The sequence below is a fragment of the Silurus meridionalis genome, chromosome 3, assembly GCF_014805685.1.
Source record: "Silurus meridionalis isolate SWU-2019-XX chromosome 3, ASM1480568v1, whole genome shotgun sequence".
Taxonomy (NCBI): Eukaryota; Metazoa; Chordata; class Actinopteri; order Siluriformes; family Siluridae; genus Silurus; species Silurus meridionalis.
The window spans coordinates 13568923-13596477 of record NC_060886.1 but is presented as its reverse complement, the minus strand read 5'-3'; the positions used below and the strand labels follow the sequence as shown (position 1 = coordinate 13596477).

Below are 27555 nucleotides of genomic sequence, written 5' to 3'. Positions count from 1 at the left end.
GAGAGGAAAAGCAGGGAGGGAACAACAATGGACAGGTCTGGGGTCTCTCTGCAAAATAATTGATTTTCCTTAAGATACAGGTTTATCTACAGTCATTAGCTCATAATTAAGACTAATGGGTTTTTTGTTGATCTTTAATCCAAGGTTTTAATTCAGTAAGTGTTTCTCATGTCTTCTATCTATGTTTTTCAGTGTCTACACATATATGCTATGAACTTGATACATGTATTGACACTGCATACTTCTTTTGTAACAAAGCATATAAAAGACTAGTACTTCTTATTGACTTTTTAATTCCACCCCATCTTAAACTATATCTAGACTCTAATACTTCTAAGACTTCTACTTTTGGATGTGGACACGTCACCACGTTTTATAGCCAGTTGTATTGTTTGCCAGTGACCTATGACTTTTTGTGAGAGACACAAATTGAATATACTGCATGATCATGTGGTCATTAAATATTAGTCTGCATTGATGGCTTAAATATCTTACTAATTTGGTTTGTTTTAAATTATTCAATGTGACCACTTTTAGCTTTGTTAATTAGGCAACCTGAAAGTGGGACTAGGCAGCACACTTAAGAATTCACTTGCCTGGCAGGTTGTTTATGAATGTATGATTTGTCCACCCTTTTGGATTATACATGTTTACAACCATTGTTGTTTAATTGCTTAATACATATATATTTATACATACACTATAATAATGAACAGTCTTGCTTTTACTTATATACCAGTATGTGTTCAGTAAAGTAAGGGCACCTGTACTCCAAGGTGGTCTGTTACTGTTTCTAATGAACAATACACAAACACAGCTGAGACTTAGCTCACTCTTGCATACCACCATTTAAAAGCTATTATCCATCTTTCCCCTCAGGACAAGCATCATGCTCAGCACTGCATGTGAAGAGAGAGGGAAAGAGTGCGAAGTGACATGGAAATGTTGTTTCCTTGACTACCACTGCCAAAACTGGACCACAAACCTCTGTAACTTCACAAATAGAGAGAGAGAATCCATACACTATGAGGGGTAGCTAACAGCCTATAAAAGGAAACAAGGAAGGCCCTGGAATCCATGGGAGTCATCTTCCATGTTTATCTAAACTAAGACACAACAGCATGTGCAGACTGTTTCATTTAGACCACAGTTTTACAAACATAAGTAAACCTCAAAATGTGATGTTTTGCATCATGGTTTGGATTTAGTGGTTGTAGTGGGTTATACATTACCAAACAACTACAAATTATCTTGAATCTATACACAAATCTGTGAAGGCAAAATCTATGAATAAAAATCTTGAAGTTTGCATTAGTTTTTATTCCCATTATTATGAACCCCTCTACTTGAATCAGTTGAACGTATTTCACTTATGTGCAGTTATCTGGATCTCAATCTGGATTTGTTTATAACAAATTATCCAGAATTTGATCATCCACTGAAGCACCAATAAATCTATTACTGAAAATAAAAAGAATATGGCACATCTGTAAATCTGCCCAGAGAGGGCTATCCACCATTTGTTCATCAGCCACAAGGGTGTTAGTGAGACAGTGTCCCAAAAGTGTTCACTAGGATTGAGATCTGAGCTCTATAGCAGGCCACTCAAGAGCTTCCTTTCCAAACCATGAAAACCATATCATATATTGTATATATATATACGATTGTGTGCCTCCAGTTTTGGAGAAGAACCACATATCTCAGGTGTCCCAATACTTTTGTCCATAACATATATGTCATGAATGTACACAAACACTGCTCATTGGATTTTTGGTTAGATAATCTGTCTAATGTCATCCAACTAAGTATTTGACAATAAAATACAATAAAATACAATACAATACAATACACTGCGTATTCTTGCAATGTAACGTCCAGTAGCCCCACCATAACCCCATTCCATATACGGGCCTTGGAATGCAGAGGATGATAGCTATGAAGTGTGATGTGATAAAGACCAACATGGCATGGTGCTTACTTTAAGAGTGTTCTAGTGACAAGTTTAACTGTGCACTGGTAACCACCCATCACCTATTAAAAATGTAACTGCATATAGTGAAAACCAAAACATGACCAGCTGGTCATTATTAAATCATTCATCATTACATGACATCACTGGCATCCTAGTCTCCTGTTATATAATTATCCTCACTATTCTACATTGTTTTACATCATTTGATTTGGTTGTTGATGTAATAATAATAGCAACCAGATCTATGATGTGTTAGCCCTTTCATTTTGGTTTGTTTGAACAGGTGTGAACATGTCATTTTTAAACCCAGATTAGAACCAATTCAACAACACCAAGACTTTTTATTTAAGGTCTTGTGAACAAGATATAATATCTACTTTCCCAGAACTCAATGACAAAATACAGGTGATTTCTTTAAACTATTTCAATGACTTCGAGGCAATAATTTTGTCAATTAATCTTTGTCTGCTTCAATCCATCCATGCATTCATCTATCTATCTATCTATCTATCTATCTATCTATCTATCTATCTATCTATCTATCTATCTATCTATCTATCTATCTATCTATCTATCTATCTATCTATCTATCTATCTATCTCTGTCTGTTTGTTTGTCTGTCTGTCTGTCTGTCTGTCTGTCTGTCTGTCTGTCTGTCTGTCTGTCTGTCTGTCTGTCTGTCTGTCTGTCCTTCTGTCTGTCTGTCTATCTGCCTGTCTCTCTATCTGTCTGTCTATCTGTCTATCTGTTTGTCTGTCTGTCTGTCTGTCTGTCTGAGTGTTTGAAAAGTATAATTAATTCATTTATTAGGATAAAACCAATACGATCACATTCCCAACATAAAAAACTTGTTTATATGTTAAATAAATTTAGTCTATACTGTTCAATGTAATGCTGGACATTACTAAAAAAATACTGCAAAGGATTTTTTCTGGGAATGTCATCTTAAAGATATTTTTTGGCATGTAACTACTTCCTGTTCGTGACTTTTTCAGCTAAACGATCTGGCAAATCCATTAGTTTACCAGTCACAGGACTATTTTAAAATCAGGATGTTTAGTATACAGATGTACATCCTCTGGAATGAAAGGGACAGAAAGATAGCAACAGGAAGAAAGAGAGACAGAAGCATAATGGGGTTGTAATGTGTAAGGTTCTGCTTAACCTAACAGGCCATGATGTCACTTTATATAAGGGCTTTTTTCTGTAAGAGGGCATTACCAATATAGCAGTGTTACTTTCCATACACACATCCTACAGCAGTAAGGTCTTATGTTTTTCGGCAGGCAAAAACCTCTCAGTCGATAAATGGTTTAAAAAACTTTAGAACAGAGAGAGAATTGGCAAAAGCACCAAAACCCATTTGCTGAACAACATTTTGCACCTGGTATTCAGTTAAAGGGCACATTTCAGAAAAACATCGAATATATATATCAACAAACCAGCTCACATTCAGATATAAGGTCTATAACACATACAGTGCACTGTGTATATGTGTATTAAAGCTAAATAAATAACCAATTATTCCTACAGGTATGCTGAACTAATTTAAACGAAAGTAACAAGATCCTCAGCACATGGTCTTCTCATCTGAGGCTCAATTCCATTCCTATTTCCTTTAATCCAACACAATAGATCTTCCCTGAATTGTCTCCTGTTTCTGAATTTATTATTTTGGCACATGATAGAGCGACCATTTTCCTGTTCTTATCATACATAGACATCTCGCTTTGCCTAGTCCAACGCCTTTCCTCACATGCAAATCCGTGCACCCACCCACTCTCACACGTATCCCACATAACCTCAGGGACCACCTGCATATAAAACTATAGATTAGTCAGAGGGGTTTCCCCAGTGAGGATTAACAATGTTAAACAGTGGCAAATATGCAGACTATATTTACAGACAATGCTTATGCCATGTGGGGTGCCCTCATACAGTATACAGGAAACATGTTTTTCTTTAGCATCAACCATCTCATGCGGGGGTGCACAAAGTACAGTAAGCCCCCGTTTTACCGCGGTTCGAATCTCATGCCCTCAGTTTATCGCGGAATTGTATTTGCCACATAACTAAATTTGTTTGGCTGATTTTCCCGCTCTTTTGCAGATAACACGATAGACCAAACAACCTATAGGGAATTGTTTTTATGGAGTTTTATGTTGAAATAATTAAAAACTAATAAAAATATATGATAATTACAGTTTTTCTCAGTTGCTTTGGAGCATTTCTTGAATCATCCTTAATATTTGCAAACCAGTAAGTTAATTCTCAAAATAATTTGTACAAAAATTTTGGATTTCATGCAAAAGCCTGTGCTTTACCCTAAATTCTTAGTTCATCTCTCAAAAGTATTTGTGCCAATAAACATGTCATTCCCATCAGAATGAAAAGTCCCTTTGTCATTGTTCACAAACAAGATCATCAAAATGTTTAGTCATGTTGTCAGTATGGTGGCACACAGTTTCAGGATTATTTGATATAAAATATGATTTGATCACAGTGACTGAAAATGCACAAAATTTGACTTCCTTCTGTATGGCATCTATGAATTTCAGAAGCACAAATTCATTTATTTGATTGCATATTTGATTTACAGTGGAACCCGGTTATGTCACTGGCCTAGGGGGACACCAAAAAGCGTTGAGATAACCGATGATCGAGATAAACGAAAACCAATATGGCGGCAATATATTAACGTGCTTGAAATTTCTTTATGTACATGATGTGCGTTATTAAATGAGAATGTGCATGCACGTGTTTTTGGAGGTTTTTTTACACAACAGCGTTGCCGCGATTTGATTGATTGGTCAACAGCAGGATCGGGGTAATCCGGGGTGCCGTTGAGAGAATGCGGAGTCCGAGAAGAAGGGAACGTAGCGGGATACGTATACGCGATTACACAGACCGCCATAACCCAACACATACGATCATGCACAAACAATAACGGACCGCGAGTGTGTTTAGGTGAGGGGCTTAAATAGGAGATGGGATGAGTAAGTGAATGAGAGTCAGGTGTGTGTGATCAGCATGACTGTGAGGAGCTCGCCCGCATGGGAGAGGAAGCAGGGTGCTTCAGGGAATGCCGCCGCCGAAGGGTGGCGTGGCAGGGGGATTCCTGACATAACCGACGTTAAGTGTCAAATTTGCCCCCCCTTGTGCTCGAGATATTAGGGTTCGGCGACATAAAAAAATTTACATAACCGATTAAAAAATGCTTATACAAAACGAAAATTTGGCGGTTCCACTTCAAAAACGTCGACTTAATAGGGTTGGCGAGTTAACCGAGGTCGAGATAAGTGGGATCATTGGTACCATACACCATTAAGATATTTGAAGGAAAAGTGCAAATGCAAGATTAAAAGGTTAATACACATTTCCATGCCTTTTTTGTTAAATATTCTTGCGGTTTATTTATTTATTTATTTATTTATTTTATTAATGCTCAAAGTAAATGGAAATGGAAAAACTTAATTTTGGGCAAACCCAATTTGTTAGTTGTCTGCAGAATCCAGCTACACAACAAGCAGCATTTGTTCTAAGAATGTCACTAAGACCTAAGACCTAATAAAACTGAGCCAGAAAGTATGTGCATGAGAAAGTATGTGAGCATCATGTTCTCTTATTTTAGGGCCAACTTTTATGCCATTGTTCAGCATTTACTGCCGCCCGCCTACATTCACATTCAAAGCCCCAATACCCATTACAAATTCTACTTACACAAATAATTAAAACAGATGATACAGTTGCAAAAATCAGATACAATGCATTAGTTTTAGGGATTTATTTGGGACCAGTATTGAATTCACCAACCTAACAGCTGATTTCCACAGAATAAAGGATCTTTTTATTTAAGAGTTGTTTGCATATTCAGTTACTTTTTAATTGCTGGTTTTCTGCTGACTAGACCAATTAAATACCACTTTACAAGGTCCATTAGTAAATCTGGGAATTTTCTCAAAACCCATATCAGAGCAAACATGTGGGATAAATATTCTTTCTAATAACTCCACCATGTTTCCTGGGAAATTGTGAAAATCCTATAGCCCACACAATGTGAAACATCAGGTATTGTGCTCAAAAACATCTTGCATTGAATCAGGCTAGTGTGTAAGCACAACTGATGTTAGAACACCTACATGCTAAGTTAATTCAAAAACAATATTCAACTATATTATTAAACATTTTATAACTTTTAACTGTATTTAAATTATTAAGATGTGACTTGATTTTGGCACTTCTTAGATTTCTAAAACTGTCATGTAAACAACTACTTGAAAACAGACAACGGGAGTTTACAAAAATAAATGTGGTTATTTGTCACATGTACTGCCAATGCACATGAAATATGAATGGGAATAATTGGATCGAGATGTGTTCTAGGAACATTAGATCCTAATTCATTATGTTTGTTAGCAGGTTAAGTGGCAATTCTACATGTGCATTTTGATGGATTTAGACAGGAAATCAATATTTGACTACACAATATATGACTACATACATACAATATATGATCAATATATACTGACTATAAAAGTCTGCAGTCAGATCATTGAATTGATAAGAAATTCTGGAATGATGCTGATCTGAAAATAGCAACTCCTACAGGTCTGCAATTAGTGAGGCACAAGGGCCAACATGGAACACAAAAAATACCCTTGATAGTGTCACAAGCTTTTCATTAAGACATTAGAATCTTATCAGACCAAAAACAAGGAGCACCTTTGACTTTGGCAAAATACTCCACTTCTAAACAGGCAAAGTCTGAAATGAAGACATCACTGTGGAGTTGAAGAAACTCCTACAGTAGTAAATAGTGTTCTGCTTGGGAACATGTGAAACTAATATAGCAATACTTCCAAAATCACTTAAAAGGCTTCTGTAATCTCTAGTGGCAAACTGTTAAAGTCAAATGACATTTAAAATGCACAAAGGAAAACACACAGGACAGGAACAAATCTACACGTACACGAGTGAAATATTATCTTTCTCACGTGAGTCTTAACCTTTGAACAAAAATGCCTGTGTTGACCTTTACATCATCTATATTGGATACTTAAGCTAATATACAATAGACAGTCCTCAGACCAAAAAATAATGTCTGGACTTTTCTACAATATAAGCAAAAGACATCAATTTACCCTTTAATTGCTCATATAAGCATTTACTGCTGTGACCTATAACATGCATTGGAAGCAGAAAATGTTTATGGTTACGTATTTTAGCACCAGATTGTATTAGCATCAGACCCTATTGTTAGGCAGATGTGAAAACATGCAGGAACGTGTGATTCTGTGTTCTCTAAGTTTTTGTTCTGATTGTTCCGATTTGTACAAAAAAAGGTAGACAAGCTGTACTTCTGTCTTATTATCACATTTGTATACTCATTGTTGCACAAGACAATGTTTGTATGATAAAATCTCACAACCTTTTTAGGAAAAATCTGACCACAAGCGTCACCAGAAATACCTATGACCATAAATGGTTAATAACTTGATTGTCACTCTATGCAGTTAAATGAGAAGGCAGAAAAGCTCATATTAAACCATTTCATAAAACAAGATCTGATATGCATGCTGCTTCTGCATGTTACAATGATTTTGCTTAAAACTGAATTGTAGAAAGGTGTACAATATTTTTTATATATTACTGCAAAATGCTATCCTTAATGCCACAAAGACTTTCTAAACCATGGTGTCTGTGGTTTTACTAATTAGTTTTTTCCCTCTTGTCTGCTGTTCATCTATACTTACCTGCCCCTCAGATATAATGCAATCCACTACATGTTATTTTAAGAAGTAAACTTCATACACCTGTTTCTTCATCCCTAAACAAGCAGATCATATCTGACAGAAATACAGTCAAGCATTACAACAACTGCAACAATTATACTTTTCATGGTGCCTTAGATTATAAAGTCTCACATAGAGATTAAGAATATAGTTTTACATCAGGAGTAAATACGATACAATTTAACATGATTTAAAAAGAAATTCGAGTTGGCATTTGTACTGCACACATTTGTACCTTCAACTTTGTTTGCAGCTCAGGTTATATCAGTCTTGTCAAGTTTTAAATGTAGCTAAAAGATTTTTCAATTAGTTATCAATTAAAAAACTAATAATAATAAACAAACTAATTAATGAAAATAAAAAAACAATGAAGAACCGTAATCTGAAGCTGCTCTGGGAACAGGCTCTCCAAAACTAGACAACTAAAATCTAAAGAGACCAGGTCTAGTCTGAGAGGTTTTTCTTGGCACACATTAGCCCCATTAATGCCAGTCAGGCAACACTTAAATGCCACTGTCTATTTAAATATTATTTGCATTGTTTAGTATTGACTATGTGAATCTCTTCATGGCCACAATTTACCCATATTCTAATGAACATCATTAGATGAACATCACAGTGAGTTCAGTATTCCCCAGTGCCCTTCACTGGATATGAATCCAGTAGAAAACCTTAGGGATGTGATGGAACACGGGATCCACACCATTAACATGCACCTGAAAAATCTGCAGGAATTGCATGATGTAATCATACCACTCTCAAAGGAATGTTTCCAACATCTTGTGAAATTCATGCAACAAAGTGATGAGGCTGGTTTTTTTTTTTTTACTTATTTTAAACTAGGTTTTGTGCGAGCCTGAAGCCTATACAAAATAACTACGGGCACAAGAAACGGGCACCTTGAATGGCATTTAAATCCTACAATTTAATTTAAACAAATTGGCCAATTTTTGACTCATAAAGATTGTCTTTGGACTGAGGGATGAAACCAGAATACCCTAAAGAAACCACCACTGGTGTAACACACAAACTTATATGAATGCATATATTGGATGTAGGCAGGATTCAAACGCTCTCTCTCTCTCTCTCTCTCTCTCTCTCACACACACACACACACACACACACACACACATATGACGTAGGTAGGATTTAAATCTCAAGCAATTTTCTTCTGTATGAAGTTTAAATGCATTTACATTCTTTGGTGAATCTATATAGATTGAATGATGTTCAGAATCTTTACTGCAGAGGTTAGAGCTTTAATGTGCTCATTCCATTGACAGAGTTAAACATCAGGCCCAGCCCTTGGGAATGCTGAACCTGGACACTCCCACTTGAGGAGCGCACACTTTCCACAAGTCTGGCGTGCTGGTTGATGCGCACCAAGACGTCATACATTGGACTTATAACAACAAACCAACTTACCGCGTTAACTTCTGACGTCAGGACGAGGACGACCAGAGAAATCAAAAGAACCCTTTAAAATAAGAAAAAAGAAACACTCAAATGAGAGGGTTTGCATGTGTGGATGTGTTCTGAAAGATATGTGAAAAGTGAAAAGTTTACCTCGAGGTTTTTACTACTCCACAGTGCTGTGGCTGCATCACTCCCTCTCTTTCTCTCTCCTACACACTGAAGAACGCAGTTACCACATGGCAGCCCGTACACAACCTAGACATTTGTGAGAGTTTATTAGCTTTCCATAGCCAAAGTAATGCGCAAAGATACCAAAGGTTTTTGCGCAGCACCATACGCACACACACACACACACACACACACACACACACACACATACAGCATAGAGCTACAGCGCAGTGTTCAATCAGAGTATCAAACCTGGTTCTACACAAGAAGTAGTGTGCATGCAACAGGAAAACATATACTACAGATACAGTATCTCGTGAAAATCACCCTGAAATTCACGACTTCTTGTATTTGTTTATGAGCAGAAAAAATGTTATAAAACAAACAACTCAAAAAACTAAACTCCTAAGTGTCCAGTGCGGAGTTAAAGCAGAAGTCAGGCGCGCTCTTACCTCTGCGCTGGCGAAGAGCGGTGCGCGCGCACGCCGGTGCCAATACAGTAAAGACGTAAATCCGATGGTCCGAGCTTCTTTTATTTTAATCGGGAAATGTAAATCTCTGCTTGGTCTGTGGGACTTTGGAGACACTTTCTTCTCTTAAAAAGTGTGTGCTTGTTTGAAACTCTGGGTTGTGCTCGGACGTGCAGAAGTTGGTGGGAGGTCTGAGAGGGGTGTGTTAGACTCATGTACGAGCTGCTGGTTTGAAACCAAGCGCATAACGTCGAGAGCAAAGATGCGGACAAAACCTGTAGATTAGGCTCTAGGGCAATAAAGGAAAATAGATATTTAATAGCAAGGAGATCAGCATTCGAGCTGTGTGTGTGTTCTTCTGTGTTAAACGGCATCTCGGGGCGCCATGCGCGTCTTAGGCGGCACGCTGTTTGTGGCGGTGGTCGTGTTGATCAGCGCACGTCTGAGCAGTGCGGAGGTAAGTTCACTCCGATGCAAACACTGAATGCAATGTAGTGTTTTTTAGTTGTTTGTGACAAGAACGTGGAACATATTTCCAGAAGGTGTGCAGAGTGTATTATCAGAGTCGGTATTTATGAGATAGATTGATCCATCACTGTTATCCATCAGTGTACATCTTTTGAAGGCAACATGATTTTGCAAAAAGAAAAACAACAAACTGATCACATTACTGAACGTTACGTCTACGTTTTTTATTTTAAACTTTACCTCATATACATTGTTTTATAAAAGTTTTATTTAGTTATATGATATGACTTTAAAATGGACAAGGAATTACTGTACTGTTAGTATGTCCATATCGTTTTGTTTTATTGAATGCAATAAGCTGCATGTAGTAGTTTCGATGTGATGACTTTCAGTAATGGTTATAACTTCTTATGCCTACTTATTCTGTCACTGGTTTGAAACGAAGTCTGCCTGTAGGCAGCGCGTGCAGGCCACTCCTCTATGGGTCAGGACTTCTGGAGATACTGGGTGGAGGCAGCTTGGATTTGGAAGGGTGGGGTGAGCTGCTAGGGACGATAGATAACAAATAGTGACATAAACTATAGACACTCCTGCAGGAAATAATTAACCAAAATAGGAAAATATTAGGTTTTTAGTGGTTTTAACTGGGTTTTAACTGGTTAATCACTGGGCAGAAAATTTGCAAGCATGAAACACACGCACTCCTGAAACATTGTTTGTTACCATTTTCTTCATTTACTTTTGCTGCAATGAACTTAGAGAAATTCACCAGTATTCTGGTATACAAAGGTAAATGAATTATAATAGGGGTGCAACGATACAAAAAAATCACGTTTCGGTTTTTAAGTCATGGTTCAGGTCAATTTTGGTACAGTTTGGGGGAAGAAATGCAAAACATAAAATTGCTTGTCTTTTTTTATTAAATCAGTTTATTATTCGTGACATTTGTGATCAACATTTGAATAGTTTACATTTTTAAAAACAGTTTTAAATAAAATGCCCGCTTCATTAAATAATATATAAAATAATATTTGATAAAAATGTTTATATAATATATTTATCTATCTATAAAAATAATGCAATACACTTTTTATTATATTGATTACATTGAGTAATCAGTTACATTGGTACAAATTAATATGATTAAATAAAATTAGATAAATGGAAAAACTAAATAGTTTCCATTTATTTGACCCCATTTACCTTTCTTATAGAAGCTGCCCACAAGTTTACCCATAAGCCTTACGATCTTAACAACAAATCAATGGTCAGGAAATGAGCAAGAATTTATGTGTTGGTGTTGGTGATGGATTTACCAAAACTCAAAAAGGAAATGCTTATGCTTATGTTCAATATGATTGCGATTCATGGCCTTGGATTCTTCGGTTATATGGAAAAATGTTACAGCTGTAAATGTGTCCTTATTTCTTATAAACCTTGTGTCAAACCATAACAATGCATAATTTATGACCCGTTTTAAATCACTGCTAAAACCATTTCTAAACACAAGTGCTTGGAAACTTCTGGAAATGTTACTAACCTGAAACGCCCACTGCATAGGTTTAGTGATATTCCCTTGGAGATGTTCTTGCACAACATTGCTGTAACAGGATGTTTCACCATCATTTCTTAGAAAATCATCTCAAGGTATATCAGGATGGTTAAGTAAGTCTCCATATTTAAACCTCCTCCTTTTTTTAAAGATAAAACTTTCACTCTTACTTTCTTTCTACATTTCTGTTTGGATTCATTGAGCCTTTAAAGCCATTGTGGATTCCTTCATGCCCAAATGAGCTCAACAGTCACATAGTATATTTAATGCTAAAAATGCTTACAGTAAACCTACCAGTGGGCCACTGTAAATAAGAACTGTATAATAAATAGCTAATCCAAATTTAGGCCAGTAACTACTTTTTGACAAATGGCAGCTTATCCATAAAAGCAGGAAAAAGAAAACCCCTCGTATATCATTCTTTCAAAAGTTGCTAATCTTCCTAAGATTCTCATTCCTGATTCCATTTGTATTAAAGAAAATTATTGTTGCTATTTGAGAGATAAGCTGATGTTCTAATGATTTGTTTGCAGCCATGAGGCAGCAGCACTCTACTATTGAGATTACATATAGGTATTATTTACCTAGGGGGAACTGCAGTAAGTAGTAATATACAGGTTTTTTTACCAAAACGTTTTTCATTTTGATTCTGGATCTGGTTCTTGGTAAATGCTGGGCAGGGCGATCTGTAGCCAGCTGGCCATAACCCTCCAAAGTGAATGGAGATAGCTTTCATTGTCACATGCTGTTAATTTTTTCTTAAGTTCCTTCTTGTAAACCTTTTTTAACCTTTTTACCAATTTATCTTGGATTTCTATTAAAGATCTAATAATCAACAGTAAAGTGTACTTTTCTTTTATACTTCTTTTTCAAAAGAGTAAAAGTACTCTCACTACATTTTTTTGTGTTTTTTTCTATTTTTGTACTCACTGGAGATTTTGGTGCCGTAACTAGCAAATAATACTGTTGTTGTCCAATAAACCTTTCCTGGTGACACTGCATTTCCATGCTTGTTCTCTGCACCGGTCCCCAGATGTAAAATGTTCTGGGGTTACAGTCCAGCAAGAATGTGGAACTGTTCAAGAACTGGCACTGGCAAAAGAACTGGCAGATCCACTGGAGCAGGAATTACTGCTGAATGACATATCTTTCAAATGTAGAAGGGACAGTAGACAAGACATTTACTGGAAGGACGATTAACGCCAAATTGGCCTGGTTTGCAAATACTCTTCGACTGCTCAGATCCTGTTTTATAGCAAATAAAATTGGAATTCAATCCAATAGATTTCCACATAAAGCACAAAAGCAGTGCATTCACATTGTGATTTCTAGCCTATAGCACAGGTCAAGTGTAATAGATTTCTGACTTTTGTTTGGCTATGTCTTTATTGTCCTGCCCCACCAAAACCTTAAAAACTAGGACAGGGTTCAGAAAAAAATCATTGTGATCTCTACAATAATTTTTATTTGAACAAATGAATTAGAGTGATTAGTGATGCTAGATAGGATAAAACATAATTCCGAATAGAAAGTCCAGATATAGTTTTGTGTAAGAGTTTTGTAATTCATCGGACTGTCAGTCTACTTTAGTATGAAGTGCATAGACCTTGGAAATTTGAGTTTGTCTAACTTTCCAAGAAGTTATTATTACGTTTAGTTTATTTTTCAATATTCCCAAGAGGTGAGGATAACCTCATGTGTCTTCAGATTAGCTTTTGCCAAATTTTTACATTTCCTGAGATGAATTTACTTTGTTAGGGTTGAAGGCTAAAATAAATAATCTTTGAAGTCAAGCACAGTGTAGAGCATGTTGAACTGAGAATAGTTAGTACCACGATTTGGAAAAATGCAGCAAATTCCCCACAATTGGCTACAAAAAAAAAATACAACATCCCATAATAATAAAGACAACTTCTAGATATAAACTGGTAATACTAAAAAATCATGTGCTCCATTAATAAATAAAATTTCAGTTGCTAGTATGCACTTTTACTTAATTTGTTAAATTACCAAAAATCATACAAATTCCACTTTACTAGAGTTCTCCAGCGTATCTGGCTCCTTATTAGAGGAGCCAAATCAGTGCTTTATCTGTCTGATTTTTAAAAGAGGCATGTACAGAAGGTAGGTCGGTTAAAAGGAGTAATGGATGAAGACTGAAGGTCAGGAGGGGAATTGTAATAAACTTTACCACCCTCGAATGTTGACCATCCAGATCATACTGTTCTGGTCTCTGTCAGAGGAAATAAAATCAGCAACAGAGGAAATAACAGTAACTACTGTTTATCTTATCTTTTTTGCATCCCATCTTACTCTGTGAGAGAGACGTGGGAGACGTAGCCAACATTTTACACAGCCAGTTTTGTGCCAAAACCATTAAACAAAGTGGAAAAGGCAAGATCCAAATGTCTTTCTTACATTCTATGGCGAACATGGGTAGTTCTTTATTCAAGGGTGATATTTGGGCAATTGCAAAGCAATGTCTAGACATATTCATTTAATTGAAAATGTAATTTTGGAACACTTGCTGCATTTCTGAATGAATTTTCTGAGGAATGAAAACTGTTCAGGTGAACATGACCTCATATTTTGATCAATAAATTCTAGATCATGCAAATATGTCGATCTGTTTTGCTGTTTTCAAATTGCTGAATGTGTTTGTTTTGTTTTAGCTAATGTTGAGGGGTTTTAAAGGTAAGTGTTAGCTATCTGAATCAGCTGGTAAATTACAATAAAAAACAACAACACGCTTCTTTATAAAGAAAAATACCTGGTACAGCTTCCAACTATGTCCACATAGGGATTGCTTTAAACTGAGAAACACCTCTGGCCAAATGTTTTAGCTACAATTCTGCTCTTAGCATGCATTTGAATATATTTATTGGTATTTTCTTTACTCTAGGGAAAGTAAGGAACACACACATGGATTGTTACAGACACAAACCTGTATGTGTGTTTACGCAGTGAAGGTGTCAAGTATCCTGTTGTATTTGTGACCCCTACAAACTATTGGGCTGTTCACACAGTTGAGTCCATCACCTCTACATCCTCATAGCTATAATATAATCTGTCTTAACCTTTAAAACTTCTACTTAGATGCCCATGCTGTAATTTGTTGGATCATGAAATGGTCATTAGGAGTTGTGGATTCTCAGATTTCTGCACAGAAATGATAAGCCTGGAGAATAGCTGTGACAGATCCTTTGGTCTTAGCACTGGCAGAGTGCCAGTTTAACTGCCCACAAACTGTTTGCACCACCTGCCTTGCCAATCAAATCCCTTAAGCTGACAATAAGAATAAGTAAATGTTTTGGCCTTGCATTAGCTCTAATGAGTTACAAAACATTTGCTTTTACATTTATAGCATTTGGCAGACATCCTTATCCAGATTGACTTACACATATCACAGCACATATCAGAAATGTACACTATTCCCTACAACAAAATGCATTGCTGATATCCTGCATCTTTTACGGTAAATCACTTATCCTAATGGACAACATAATCATAATAAACATAAAGTTGTTGCTACATTTTATAGTACAGCTCACAGTGTACTGAACAAGCAGCAATATTAGCACAGAGCCCCCCAAACCTTTTTTTTCTGTGAGGGGCCACGTAATTTTTCCTTTCTTTAACAGGGGTGGGGTCGATCTGTAACAGAAAATGGGCCAAAGTGACTGCCAATATTACAGTGGAGATTTTTTAATGATTTTAAATATAGTAATTATGCTTTCTTATGCTAGATTCGTTTATTATTTTGTTATGCACTGTACAGTCAATTGATAATTACTTACTACACTTTTTTATATTCATTGCTATAGAAACCAAAACATTTATTTACTTATGCATATGCATATGATTGGTGAGTAAATCTATCAAATAATTAGGCTATGATATTAACTAGAGTTCGATCATTCCTACAGCATTACTGTAACATTTCAGTTGATATTTTTTAGTTCTTTTAGTTTAAATAGGATGGTAAAAACATTTAGTGGTTATTGGTTTATTTCAAAGAAACCATTTAATTTAACAGAAGATTAATAGCAGGAACTTTGCCGTGCTTAATGAACATTCAAAAAAGACTCTCTGTTACCAAGTACCCAAAATGTGTTCAGACATGGAATCAAAAGAACAAAACGATCATCCATAAATAGAGCACTTTAAAGTATACAGGGTGCAGCTTATTTAATTTGTTGCCATGGCCATAGTCTAAACTAGATGGTCATGTGGGACTTCTGTTTTTTAACAGAAGCATTGACTTTTGAATTGCTCATTTGTTTGGGCATAGGAGTCACATTTGCTTTGTTTTTCTACAGAATCATATCTAAAGTCTAACTTTGACAAAAAGGCTAGATTTTGTTAGTCTAAAGGTGAATTAAATTTCATGCTAAACTCTCTATTAGCTCTTAGCGCTCACTGATAGAACGTGATTTTCACGTTCATTCCCTTTTTTTGACCCCAGGAAGCTATCATATTAACTGAGCACACAGTGTTTTCTGAAAAATTGTTTGCACAGCTGGCTTTGTGCAACATCTCAAAACATGTGGTAATGAGCATGCAGTCCATCACTGCTCTAGGCCATATACATTATCCAGGAAGAAGGATAGTCTTTCGCTAATGTGATTACAGTGGAGGACACCTGGGGGAATTTGTCCTAGTTTTTTAAACAGTTGTCCTTTTTTCTGCAGGGTGCAATTATTGATTAGCTTAATATTTTACATGCTGATCTAATTAATGGGACAAAGGACTTGTTAGTAACACCCCCAACTAAAATCACTTACACTTACCCAGAGCATTGTCTTTATATTGAGATTCCATCATTGTTCCACACTAAGAGGCAGAATCACAATATACAAATGTCTGGTTCAAACATGTATGACCCATTATGCAGTGATAAATGATGATAGTTTTTAAAATTCTGCATTACATTTTGGTTCAACAGTCAGACCTCTTTATTGCTTTGGCAATAGAAACATCGTGACAGATAAAATAAATATTATCAAAAAACCCAGGCCGCCGTTCAATTCCAAGCAGAACAGATTGCTATTGTTGAAAAAAGAAACACTCTGAATTCAATTTTCATAGGCAGCCCAATCCTGCTATTGTTTGACGTGCTAGAAAGGCTACATTATTTCTTACAATGGTCCCTATAACACAGAGATAAAACGGGGTTTTATATTCAAGGTAAAGCATGCATATCTTTACCGATACATTTATTTATTTATTTGACTTCCTGGAAAAAATATATTTTACTCATCAATTAATTTTTACGAGCAGAAATTGAAAAAACTTTATTGACAGAATGGAGGTATGAAGTGATTGTGTTAAACCAGTGCAGCCTTACACCAAATTGTATGGAACAATAAAGTATTTTAGGTGTATGAAATCAAAGTCATTATACAGTATATGTGTGAAAGAGAGTGATTAATTTTTTTGTGACATAGATTTCACCATTACGGTAGAACTTTGGTGCCTCCAGGGAGCTCCATGTTTCCCTGTTTTATCTTCAGTTTGGATTAATGACCTGTGTGTGCAAATGTGTGTATGAATGTGTGTTATGTGCAGTGTCCCATGTCCCATTAATAGTATGGCCTGAACTTTTCAGAGATAAGCTCTTTACTAGTATAAAGTGTTTACTGAAGCGTGAATGTCCTTATTATAGTAGTAATACAAGGTTAATACACAATCACAATCATAATATCACAAGATTCAAGATAACGAGAAAAATATACAAAAGATGATTTTTCTTACAGCACAAATAAGCAACATACAAATTTCTTAGAAGTCTGAAGGATAAATGTGGTGTGACTCAACATCATAAGACAAATCAGATGTATTCGCTCTAGGTAATATTAGGAAACATCTCTTTTTCTGTTGTGTATTTGTTCCACACAGTTGTCTGGAGTTTGTGTTTATACACCATTATAAACAAAGATTTGTGGACACCAAGGTTTCTCCACTAGATCTTGGAGTGTGGTTATGGACATTTGTGCTCATTCAGCTACAAGGGCATTAGCAATGTCTGGATTATGGTTTTAATGTACTGGCCTGGGGTGAGCATTCCAATTTAGCTAAAAGATGTGTAGTAGGGTTGAGATCAGAACTCTATAGCAGGCCACTCAAAGGCTTCCACTCTAAACAGTGTAAACCATTTTTTCATGGAGTTCACAGTTTGTGCACAGGGGCATTGAATGCTGGGCAAGTTTGGGTCTCCTTATACAAAGACATCCTATACAACTGTGTGCCACCAACTCAAACTGTGCAAACAATGGAAACAGTTGGAGAAGAACCACATATGACTGGAGAATTCAGCTGTCCCAATATATTTAATATAGTGTATTTGTAGTTAAGCACAAGTACTAGATGCAGAAACCATATTAACTTGAAAACAGACACTGTCCAATACTGGATGAGTTTCAGACCTACCTAAAACTGAAATAGAAATGTTTGTTTTTATATTGTCTACATTCCACATTACGTTTAGAACAAATAATTCTATCTCTCATTACTGAAACATGTTTTATTTTAGCGCATCACAGAATCGTTAACAGCGGTTCCCTTATCACTGCACTTACCTGAAGCTTAAATCAGCTAGGGGTGTATCAGACTGAAACCAGACACAGATGCTTTGTCACTTGGACAATCTGTGTGTCATGTAAAATAATTGTCTAAATATAGGGTTTGGCATTGATGCAAATTCCCCCTCCAAAAAAACATGTACTGAGTTTCTATTTGAATCCATTGTGTTAAGCATGACTATATTGTGGAAGGAGGCATCCTGTCTGGGACCGGGTCATTACAAAATGTGGGTATTAGTTCATGCCATGGGTTTACCGTTAGTACATGCCATCATCGTGTTTCAAACAACATACTGAGTTTAAGTTTATATCATTTGTCTACTGATGTGATTATGTTGTGATTAAACTGTCTAGCCATAACAAATGTCCTAGTGCATTAGAGAAGTGTTGCTTTTTCTGTGAAGTTTGTACAGAAATATTTTGTGGTGGTCATACTACCTTAGGGGTGCACAGTGGAGCCAATTTCTGTATCTTTATCTATATCTGTAGCCATCTCAAATTAATTGTATCTGTTTCTGCATTCAGATAAAATAAGAGGACTTTCTATAGAACAAGGGAGTTGAAAGAAAATATAGAGTAGTTAAAAAATCTAACAACTATGAAAATATGATCAAATTACACAGAATCCATAATTTAAAGGATTTTACACCCATTCATGTCACACACATTATGGTGTGTGTGATTGTAGATGTTTATGTATAATATCATGCTTTTCCTTGACTCATCTTTTATCCAGCAAACATGAGGGCTGACAGCATATGCAGAATATTCTTCCTATTATTTAGTAGAATTTGTCATTCGTTTAGAAGTGATGATCCATACCTTTCTGAATAAGGTATTCAGCTTCCGGAACATCACTAGTCTCCATACTTCATCCTCTCTAGTATATACAATAAAGAAATAGGAGCAGACAGATGGATAGAAAGAGTTCTTGTAGGTGGTTCTTATTTGTAGCTTTAGCAAATACATGCGTATAAATTATTTATAATAGTGAACTATTAAATTACTGAGCTATGCATTTGGCTTACAGCCTACAAGCCTTTTGCATATTTTCATGATGCTTGTTGTAAAAAAACAACCACTGCCTCATTCTTCTCTTCCTCCTCATCTGTTGTGCTCAATGCCCTATTTGTTCAGAAGAGAAACTGGACAGCAAAAAAAAATCTCCCTGGCTTTGTTCGGAAGACAGCTCTATTTTAAGTGCTTCCAAAATAGTCCTTAGTTTCAGCGTAACACATTGTAAGCTGAACAACTACATTTTTTTGTTTCATAGTTTTAAAAGCCAAGGGTTTTTTGCATCTGTTGTTTTGAAACGTGCTAGACATTGTGTTTCATGTGTTTGCCATATGCTGGGAATAATCTGTTTTACTGCCTTTATGCATTTTATTGCTCATGCTGTGAATGGTAGGTGAACACAGCAGAACACTCCAGGACTGCAAAAAAAAAAGAAATTACTGGGTTATTTTCACCAATCGATTATAAAGCCGGACTACCCACAAATACACATTTAAAGCTTTGCAACCAGAACCCTCAGGTCTCGACAAACTCTGTTTTAAATAGATTTCATTCTTACAGAATGACATAACATGATAGAATGCGTAGAACAGAGTCTGAACCTGCGTACAAATGGCAGTTGAGTAACATTTGTATATATTCTATTCAAAATATTTTCCTTAACTATTAAATAATTACAATGCAAAAATCACAGAAATCTAAATGTTTTAACATTGAAATCCTTTTTGTAAACCTTATACCATGCCTGAGCATGAAGCATTTTTAATCATAGCACGTGGTGGAAAGTTTTCAGATGTTATTGGATGTTGTAGGTCACTTTTCAACCAGAAGGACAGTACAAGTATGTGTACATGGTTACAGGTGAGACAAGAAAATCACCTAATGACTAAGGCTGCCTATAAGACTGATAAATGGAGCTCAGAAGAATCTGAAGGGCAGAGGTGAACTCTGGGTGTGTGAGCAGCTGAATCTGTGGGTATGTCAGAGAGGTGTCAGATAAACAAGGCTTTGGCAGCACTAGCCAACCATGTGTTCTATTACTAGACTGAGAAGATTTGTAGCTGAAATTTGAAATTAAAACTTGTAAATTTCTCTGATTGGTTAGTATTTGTCATATATATTATGATGAGCCCCTTAACTGTGAACACTTTATTTCACCAAAGTAGAAATATTTTGCACTGTGCCAATGCAAAAAAAAAGTTTTGGGGTTCTCAATGGTCCTTTAAAGTCTGAGACAGACCATTTGTGACCTCTTTTGGAAACTTGTCACCTCTTCACAGTTCTGGATGGAAGCCTAATGGGGTCATGATATGGTCCATTTGTGTTTCCATTTGCTATGTTTTGCCTGTGTGAATGCCTGTCTTCTCTCATCATTAACCATTTACAACCTGATGAATGTTTTAGCATAGCGATCAGCATGGTGACTGAATAACAAGCAAAGAGCGGAAGTGACCCCACTCTCACTTTCCTTCCTTCTTACACTCTTTTATAGACATTTCTAGAATTTTCCCAGTTTTTACTGAATTACAAACACCCCTCATGGCAGTTATGAACATTTCATAGTGAGCATGCCTAGACAATTTTTCAGGTTCTCAAATGTTAAACACAGTTTGTGTAAGCATATTTATTCTGTCATGTTTCCTACAATTCCAGTCAAGCAAGGGCATTTCATTGTTTATGTATATTATTATGCATATTGAAACAAGTATGTGTACCAAGCAGAGGTGGGAAGTAACAAAATACAAATACTTTGTTACTGTACTTAAGTAAATTTTTCTGGTATCAGTACTTTTTTTTTCTTACTTTTTACTTTCACTCATTACATTTTTACACAAATATCTGTACTTTCCACTTTTTACATTTTCCAACCAGACTCGTTACTTTAGTTTTAATCTTTTTGGTGAATGTCAATATTTTTTCTTCTCATTGCGTGCTGTTTTCAGCCCATCAACCAATTTCTCATCATGTGCAGCTTTTTTAATCTACCACTGGTGTATTATTTTCTGGCTCTCACACACCACAGATGTAGACTAGTTTTACGAAGCTCACAATGAGCAGGGCAGAAGGCAACAAGAAGTATAGCTAATGTGGATGAGACAGAGGGAGTCAGTGATGTAAACATGACGGAGAACAAAGACATTCCTGAACACCTGATTATCATTACTTCTGCTTGTGTTCAATATGGTGGCTGTTCAGCCTGGATACATTTATTAGGTGACAAATCTTTTATTCGTTTTGTATTAATATATTAATTATGGCTGTCAAAATTAACGCGTTAATAACGTGTTAACGCAAATACATTTCAACGGTACTGATTTTATTTGCACATGATTAATGCAGCACGCATTCTGGTTTGACCATTTTTATGAACAATATAGATAAACAAATATAAGGTGAAACGACGTCCATTCTTTACTCTGTAAAAATACAAAAAACTCCACCGAAATATTATTTTCAATCTGTTTTACTGATGCGGCAAGTGTGAACTCAGCACTGAAATCCACCATGATGCACACAATTTACCCTCTGGGGGCGCGTTTTGTGGTTTTTTTTCCTCCTTTACTGATCGTACAGATAAGAGCAATACACAATTCGAATATGTAAAGGATCTACTTTTATTTGTATACACTAATAACAACAAACGCTGTGCTTTTGTAAAACAAAGAAACAGACAGGGGGCGCTCTCTGCCATCTCTGTTTCCTGTCTTCACCAACACAAAAGTAAAACAACCTGAATCTCAGTTAATACTTGCCTCACAGACTTAATATAAAGCTAGAAATGTAGACTTTTTATTAGACCAATTTACATCAAAAACAAATATTCCCTGTTTAGGTAATCGTTATGAAAGTATCAAATCATCCGTGTGAAAACAGTGAAAGTTTAGTTTGGTGTTCTAAAGATTTGCGTAATTTAAAACACTTACAATAATATTTTGTCTTCATGCTCTATGTTGAGTATGATTTCCCTAATAATAAAGATGAATTTGCATAAAGCATCCATATCTTCCATGTCAATGTTGATTAGAATATAAAAAAAAAAACGTTAAAAGTATTAATTGCAATCAAGTTGCGATTAATTGTGAGTTAACTAATGACAATCATTAATGAGTAAATATTTGTATTAATTGACATTAATTAATATTAATATGTCATGACAATTTACCAGCGTGACACTAAAATAGGTAGTAGTAATGGCTACTTTTTACTTAAGTACATGTCAGAGCACAAACCTCTTTACTATAACTTGGGTAAAAAAGTATAGTCAGTACTTCAACTTTTACCAGAGCATTTTAAAACATGAGTATCTGTACTTCTACTTAAGTGAAGGATGTGCATACATTTGCCACCTCTGATACCAAGTTTGTCTGTGTTGCTCACTCTCATCTACCATCTATGGCAAAGGCACAGCAAAGTCTATGCTTCCTTCAGACTAGACGACACAAAGAAAAAAAAACGAGCTTCCCAGCCATTTATTGGGGTTTGGTTAGTGACTAATGCCTTTGCCTCTTCTCCTGCATGTTGGTAATAAATATTTAAAATGGATTTAGCTTCCTCCAAGTCTCTTGAGGAGTCTTAACCTTAAGGTGTAAAATATAAAGTTTGTGCTCTGAACAGTGTTTAGTTGATGCCATGGAAAATAAGTGTAATGTATGATAATTGATGAGGTTGTAATGGTAGGTCAGGTCAGAAGAAACCCACTGGATATCAGACGACATCCCACACATCTATAAAAAAAAAAGGATAGAAAACGTTTACAAAGAAATGGTGTACGTGATAACCTACTGCCTCTCATTCAATACCTAATATGGGTTTATTATGATTTTTTTTTATCAGATTTTATCAGTGCTTTTAAACGTTCTGTGAAAGAACCGACACTATTAAACATATTGAGATGTTGATATGATCAACTTTTCCTATATTTTCTTTGCAGAAAAGACACTAGAATTTTGAATGTGCATTCAGCAGAGATGTGGGCTGGTTCATGTCAGATTAGGAATGCATTGCTGATGGCCCCTGATGTACCCACCAGCATAGTCTCAATATGTGCATTGTAAGGCGACAGAAAAGCCTGATCTCATATCTCTGGCAGTGGCTATTAGAAAAAAATTCTCTGACCAGTGAGCTATACTACAGAGAACAGATAATGCTTCAGATGTAAGCAGACTATTTCAGTTCACACCATATAAGACAGTGACTTCATCCAAGTTGACGTTTTTTTTTCCAGTACAAGCTGGGTTCCCCTATGTTTCCTCCTATTGTCCCAGTTTACTTAGCTTTCCTCATGACTGTTCCACTTGGCTTGACTTTAGAGGATCTCATCCAGCTTCTTTTGTTAAATTCTAAGACAATTGTGTTAGAGCCTTGGAATTTATTCAGGATTGGCTAAGATAGGAAACTTGTGTTTCCTGCTTAAAGGATGTCAGACTTCCTACAGCAGAATATAAGGTGGTACAGTACATGAATACACTATAAAAATATTTAACATGTAACGTTCCATTAGTACAGCTGGACTATTAGATCTGGTGCCTTAACTATAATGGTTTGCACACTAACACCTTTATGTTTGTCACAGTAGTTGTGCATATTGTACTTTCCCATTGAATAGCATTAGTTGCAGTATCATGTTTTATTCACTGTCCATTTATTTGACATACTTACATAAGTAGTAAATTGTCATATTTTTTGCAAGTGTGGACTAATTAAGGCTGATTATATGAATGGAAACTATCCAAATTTTCTCCTCATATGAGAGCTATGACCCTTGGATAAAAGACACAAATCAATTATCCGGAAAATATGGTTTAATAGTTATCTAGGTTATAAAAGTTAAATATTCAACGTTTAGAAGAGAAGAAGTACAAAAAGACAGAAAACTGTAGAATCCAGGTTGTGCAAAGGACCTATTACAAAATATCAGATTTTTTCTTTGCATACACATACAATTTTAGATATCATGACAAACCAAAATAAGTGTCAGGCTTCATGAAATCTAAGGGGCATTGAGCAAGTATTACTGTATGTGCTTTGAAGTAGAATTGTTTCTATGTTACCCAGTGGCAGTTAAATGAATAACCACAAAAAAGGTTTGGCAAGATGTTCCCTTTTGAATGAGTCATTTTTTGGGGAAAACAGAGCTTTTGTAAGACTGGATGTGAGCATGCATAATTAACAGCTTTGTTTTGGCAGCTAAGTTGGTGGTTACATTCCTGCACGATTTACATGGATTGTGTAGTATTGTGTAGGGCCACCACAAGCCACAAGAACACATTCAAAACAATGTGGAACAAATTCTACAACTGTCTGGTACTGTGCTGGAGGAATAATCACCATTCTTGCAAAGGTTATTCTCTCATTACCTGTTTTGGTTATGTGGTTGTACAAAATCAGTCTTGAACCTCTCACAGATATTTAGTTGTGTTTGAATCTGGTGACTATCATTGAAACATTTTCATTATCAGCACTATGCTGGGTAAATGTGCGTGTTGTTATTCTGAAAAATTTTACTCCCATAAAAATAGAAACGCTTTATCATACATATTCATGATAAATACTGTATTGATTTGAAGGCATCTTTTACCCTTATCGGATTACGTACCAGACAGAACAAACAGAGAGTAAAATTGTGAAACGCTGATTTTACTTTATCACTTTATTTTATCACTGTATTTGTATCTTAAAGAGAAAAGCCACCTTCATATATAATTGGAGATATTGAGAGCGACACAGAGAAAAGTTAATAGCATAGCTTTTTGCCAAACAAAAACAAAAGTAACTCTCATCCTTAACTCAGATAACCTGTAGAAAGTTATAAGCCCCCCATTTCTTGGCATTTCATTAAGCTTTAATGGAATGTTTTGAAAAATCTGGAAACTTGTATAAACTAAATTTATTTAATTTATAATATGTCCTATTGTTTTGATTACTAAATGTATGTGTATCATGAGCCTCTAGCCACAGATCACTACTCTGTATCAGATTTCTAGGAAACCCAGATGCAAACTGGCAATTGTTTAAAAATAAGCCTGTTTAGAATTTTCCGGAAATTTCAACACATTAGGCTAATTATTGCCATTCTGGGAGACATTACTGAAAGCGATTTTAGTGAGTTCCTTGCAGGGTCCAGCAAGCAGATGTGCTGGCTGGATGAGCTTTTTTCACCTAAATGCTGCCTGATTACACTGAAGCTACAGCATAATATATTGGATGGATGATGTCACCAGATTCCTTGTTGAGGAATTACACTTCGATTATGTTGTTAGTAAAAAAATGGCCATTTAAGATAATGATTTATGGCTATTTATGGTTTTAAACAATAGAAAAAACAATAGAAAGTGTCAAATAAAGTTATTGTGGATTGTTTGATATCATAGCATTCAAAACAATATTAAAACATTCATGAGTCATTCAATAATAAATAAATGGATAATGTGGTTTGTTAATTAGACACAGATCTTTTGAGCTGGGATCTGATTTATCTAATAACCTTCTTTATGTAGCTTGGGAGATTTAGGGGTCCCGATTCTTAATACTGAGTACACTATGTTGGAAAAAAACATTTAAGGCAAACGTATTGAAGTGTCAGATAAAATTTGAATAGGTTGAATTCTTCAGTCAGTTTCAGCTTATCTGGATTTCATAACATTTTTTCTTAACCAAGTTAAATAGCCAAGTCATTATTTATGAGAAATTTGACATGAAACAGATTTCTTCTCCTTTCATAACCCAAATAATCTGTGTTTCCTGTATAATAAACAATTTCTTTAAAGTGTGAGATCTGAGCAGATATGTGTTATAAATCTTTAGCCACTTCATAGCTCTGTGCTGTTGTATTACATCAGTATGATGTCTTAGGCATGTTTGTAGTCATAGCTGAGTGTGCAACTGTGCAGCTGCAACTGTGGTTTTGGAAGTGCTGATAAACAGATGGAGAGATGCATAGAGAGAGAGAGAGATGCTGGTTCTCGGCTTCACAGTATTCATCCCACACTTCTTATCATTCTTTAGCCTTTATATTCACAGAGAAAAAGAATCATTAGTACCTGGGAGTTTCCTAACTGTCAGGCGATTGTACAGTACTTTTATATTCAACCCTTCTGTGGGAACACATTTTGTAAATCAGAATAAAAGACTGCAGGTGTCACACCTGGGTCACAACAAATTAGTCACATATTTCCTGCCTGAAAATTTAGCTTTGCATCAGCTGAAAAATAAAAAAGGGCCTGATTCATTGTCTTCATTCTACTATTCCATTTGAATGCTCTCTTTCATTCACGTTTCTTTTGGTATTATTTTCTTAATAGCAAGTTTTTTATTTTGAGACAGAAAAAATCTCCAAAATGACAGTTTATGTAGTGATGATAATTGCTCTGAGTTTGTCCTTATAACCCACAAGCACATGCTTAAACTACAAATATCTGTCCACATCTCCAGAGGCCCTATAGGGTCCAGATCATTATTTTCTAAACAGTCTTGTATGTTTCTTGTCTTTTTTCTGTTTGGGTTTGTGAGAATGCGAGACATGCCTAAGAAGGAAAATAATATGCATGTTTCAGTATGTATATGATCCAGATTTTAGATTAGCATGTTGGAGTATAGGATAAGAAGATGGCCATTTTAACTACGCTGAAATGATAAAAGGATGCATGAGCATGTGTAGAGATAAGACCCTTCATCTATGTCAGGGTTTTTGGCGATTGCAGGGCACATTATCTCAGTCATGAAGTGAACAGTAAAAAACCCCATTAAACTTACCCGGTTATGTGAAACGTGAGAGATTAGTGGTGAGAAGTTTGGTGTTGGTTTAGTATATATTAATAAGTTATGAAATGCTTGTTATTTTATGTATCAGAATACTTAAATGTATTTGTCATTTTATTGAGGTCAACTAAGCAGGTCAGATCTGATGAACAGCACTTGAAACAACAGTCCATGCCTAGACAGGCAGTGGTGGTCAGAATGAACTGACCCAGAGGCAGTGATGAGATAACGTTTTGAGCCCAGCAGTTCTCATGATTCTGCACAGCACCCACACACTGATCCAATTACCCAAAACACAAAAGGAGTAGGTGGAGTTGTAGGGCAGAGGTGTTTTTTCTCTGGCTGCAAACATTTGGCCAGTTTC

At 35.8% G+C, this 27555-nt stretch overlaps 2 protein-coding genes across 4 annotated transcripts in view; one reads left to right on the top strand and one right to left on the bottom strand.

The window, feature by feature from the left end:
- Positions 1–9957, bottom strand: part of col4a2 (collagen, type IV, alpha 2) — a 56636-nt gene extending 46679 nt beyond the window's left edge. For all 3 annotated transcript variants that reach the window (XM_046844786.1, XM_046844788.1, XM_046844787.1), the window contains exons 1-3: positions 9801–9957; positions 9331–9435; positions 9190–9241 (exon numbers count right to left, since the gene is read on the bottom strand). In XM_046844786.1, the coding sequence (XP_046700742.1) occupies positions 9190–9241; positions 9331–9368 (90 nt within the window). In that variant the 5' untranslated portion in view covers positions 9369–9435; positions 9801–9957. The remainder of the gene's footprint in view (positions 1–9189; positions 9242–9330; positions 9436–9800) is intronic.
- Positions 9958–10066: 109 nt separating this feature from the next.
- The window catches only part of col4a1 (collagen, type IV, alpha 1), a 44966-nt gene continuing 27477 nt past the window's right edge, over positions 10067–27555 (top strand). The window contains exon 1 of the mRNA XM_046844789.1: positions 10067–10275. Within this exon, the coding sequence (XP_046700745.1) occupies positions 10204–10275 (72 nt within the window). The 5' untranslated portion in view covers positions 10067–10203. The remainder of the gene's footprint in view (positions 10276–27555) is intronic.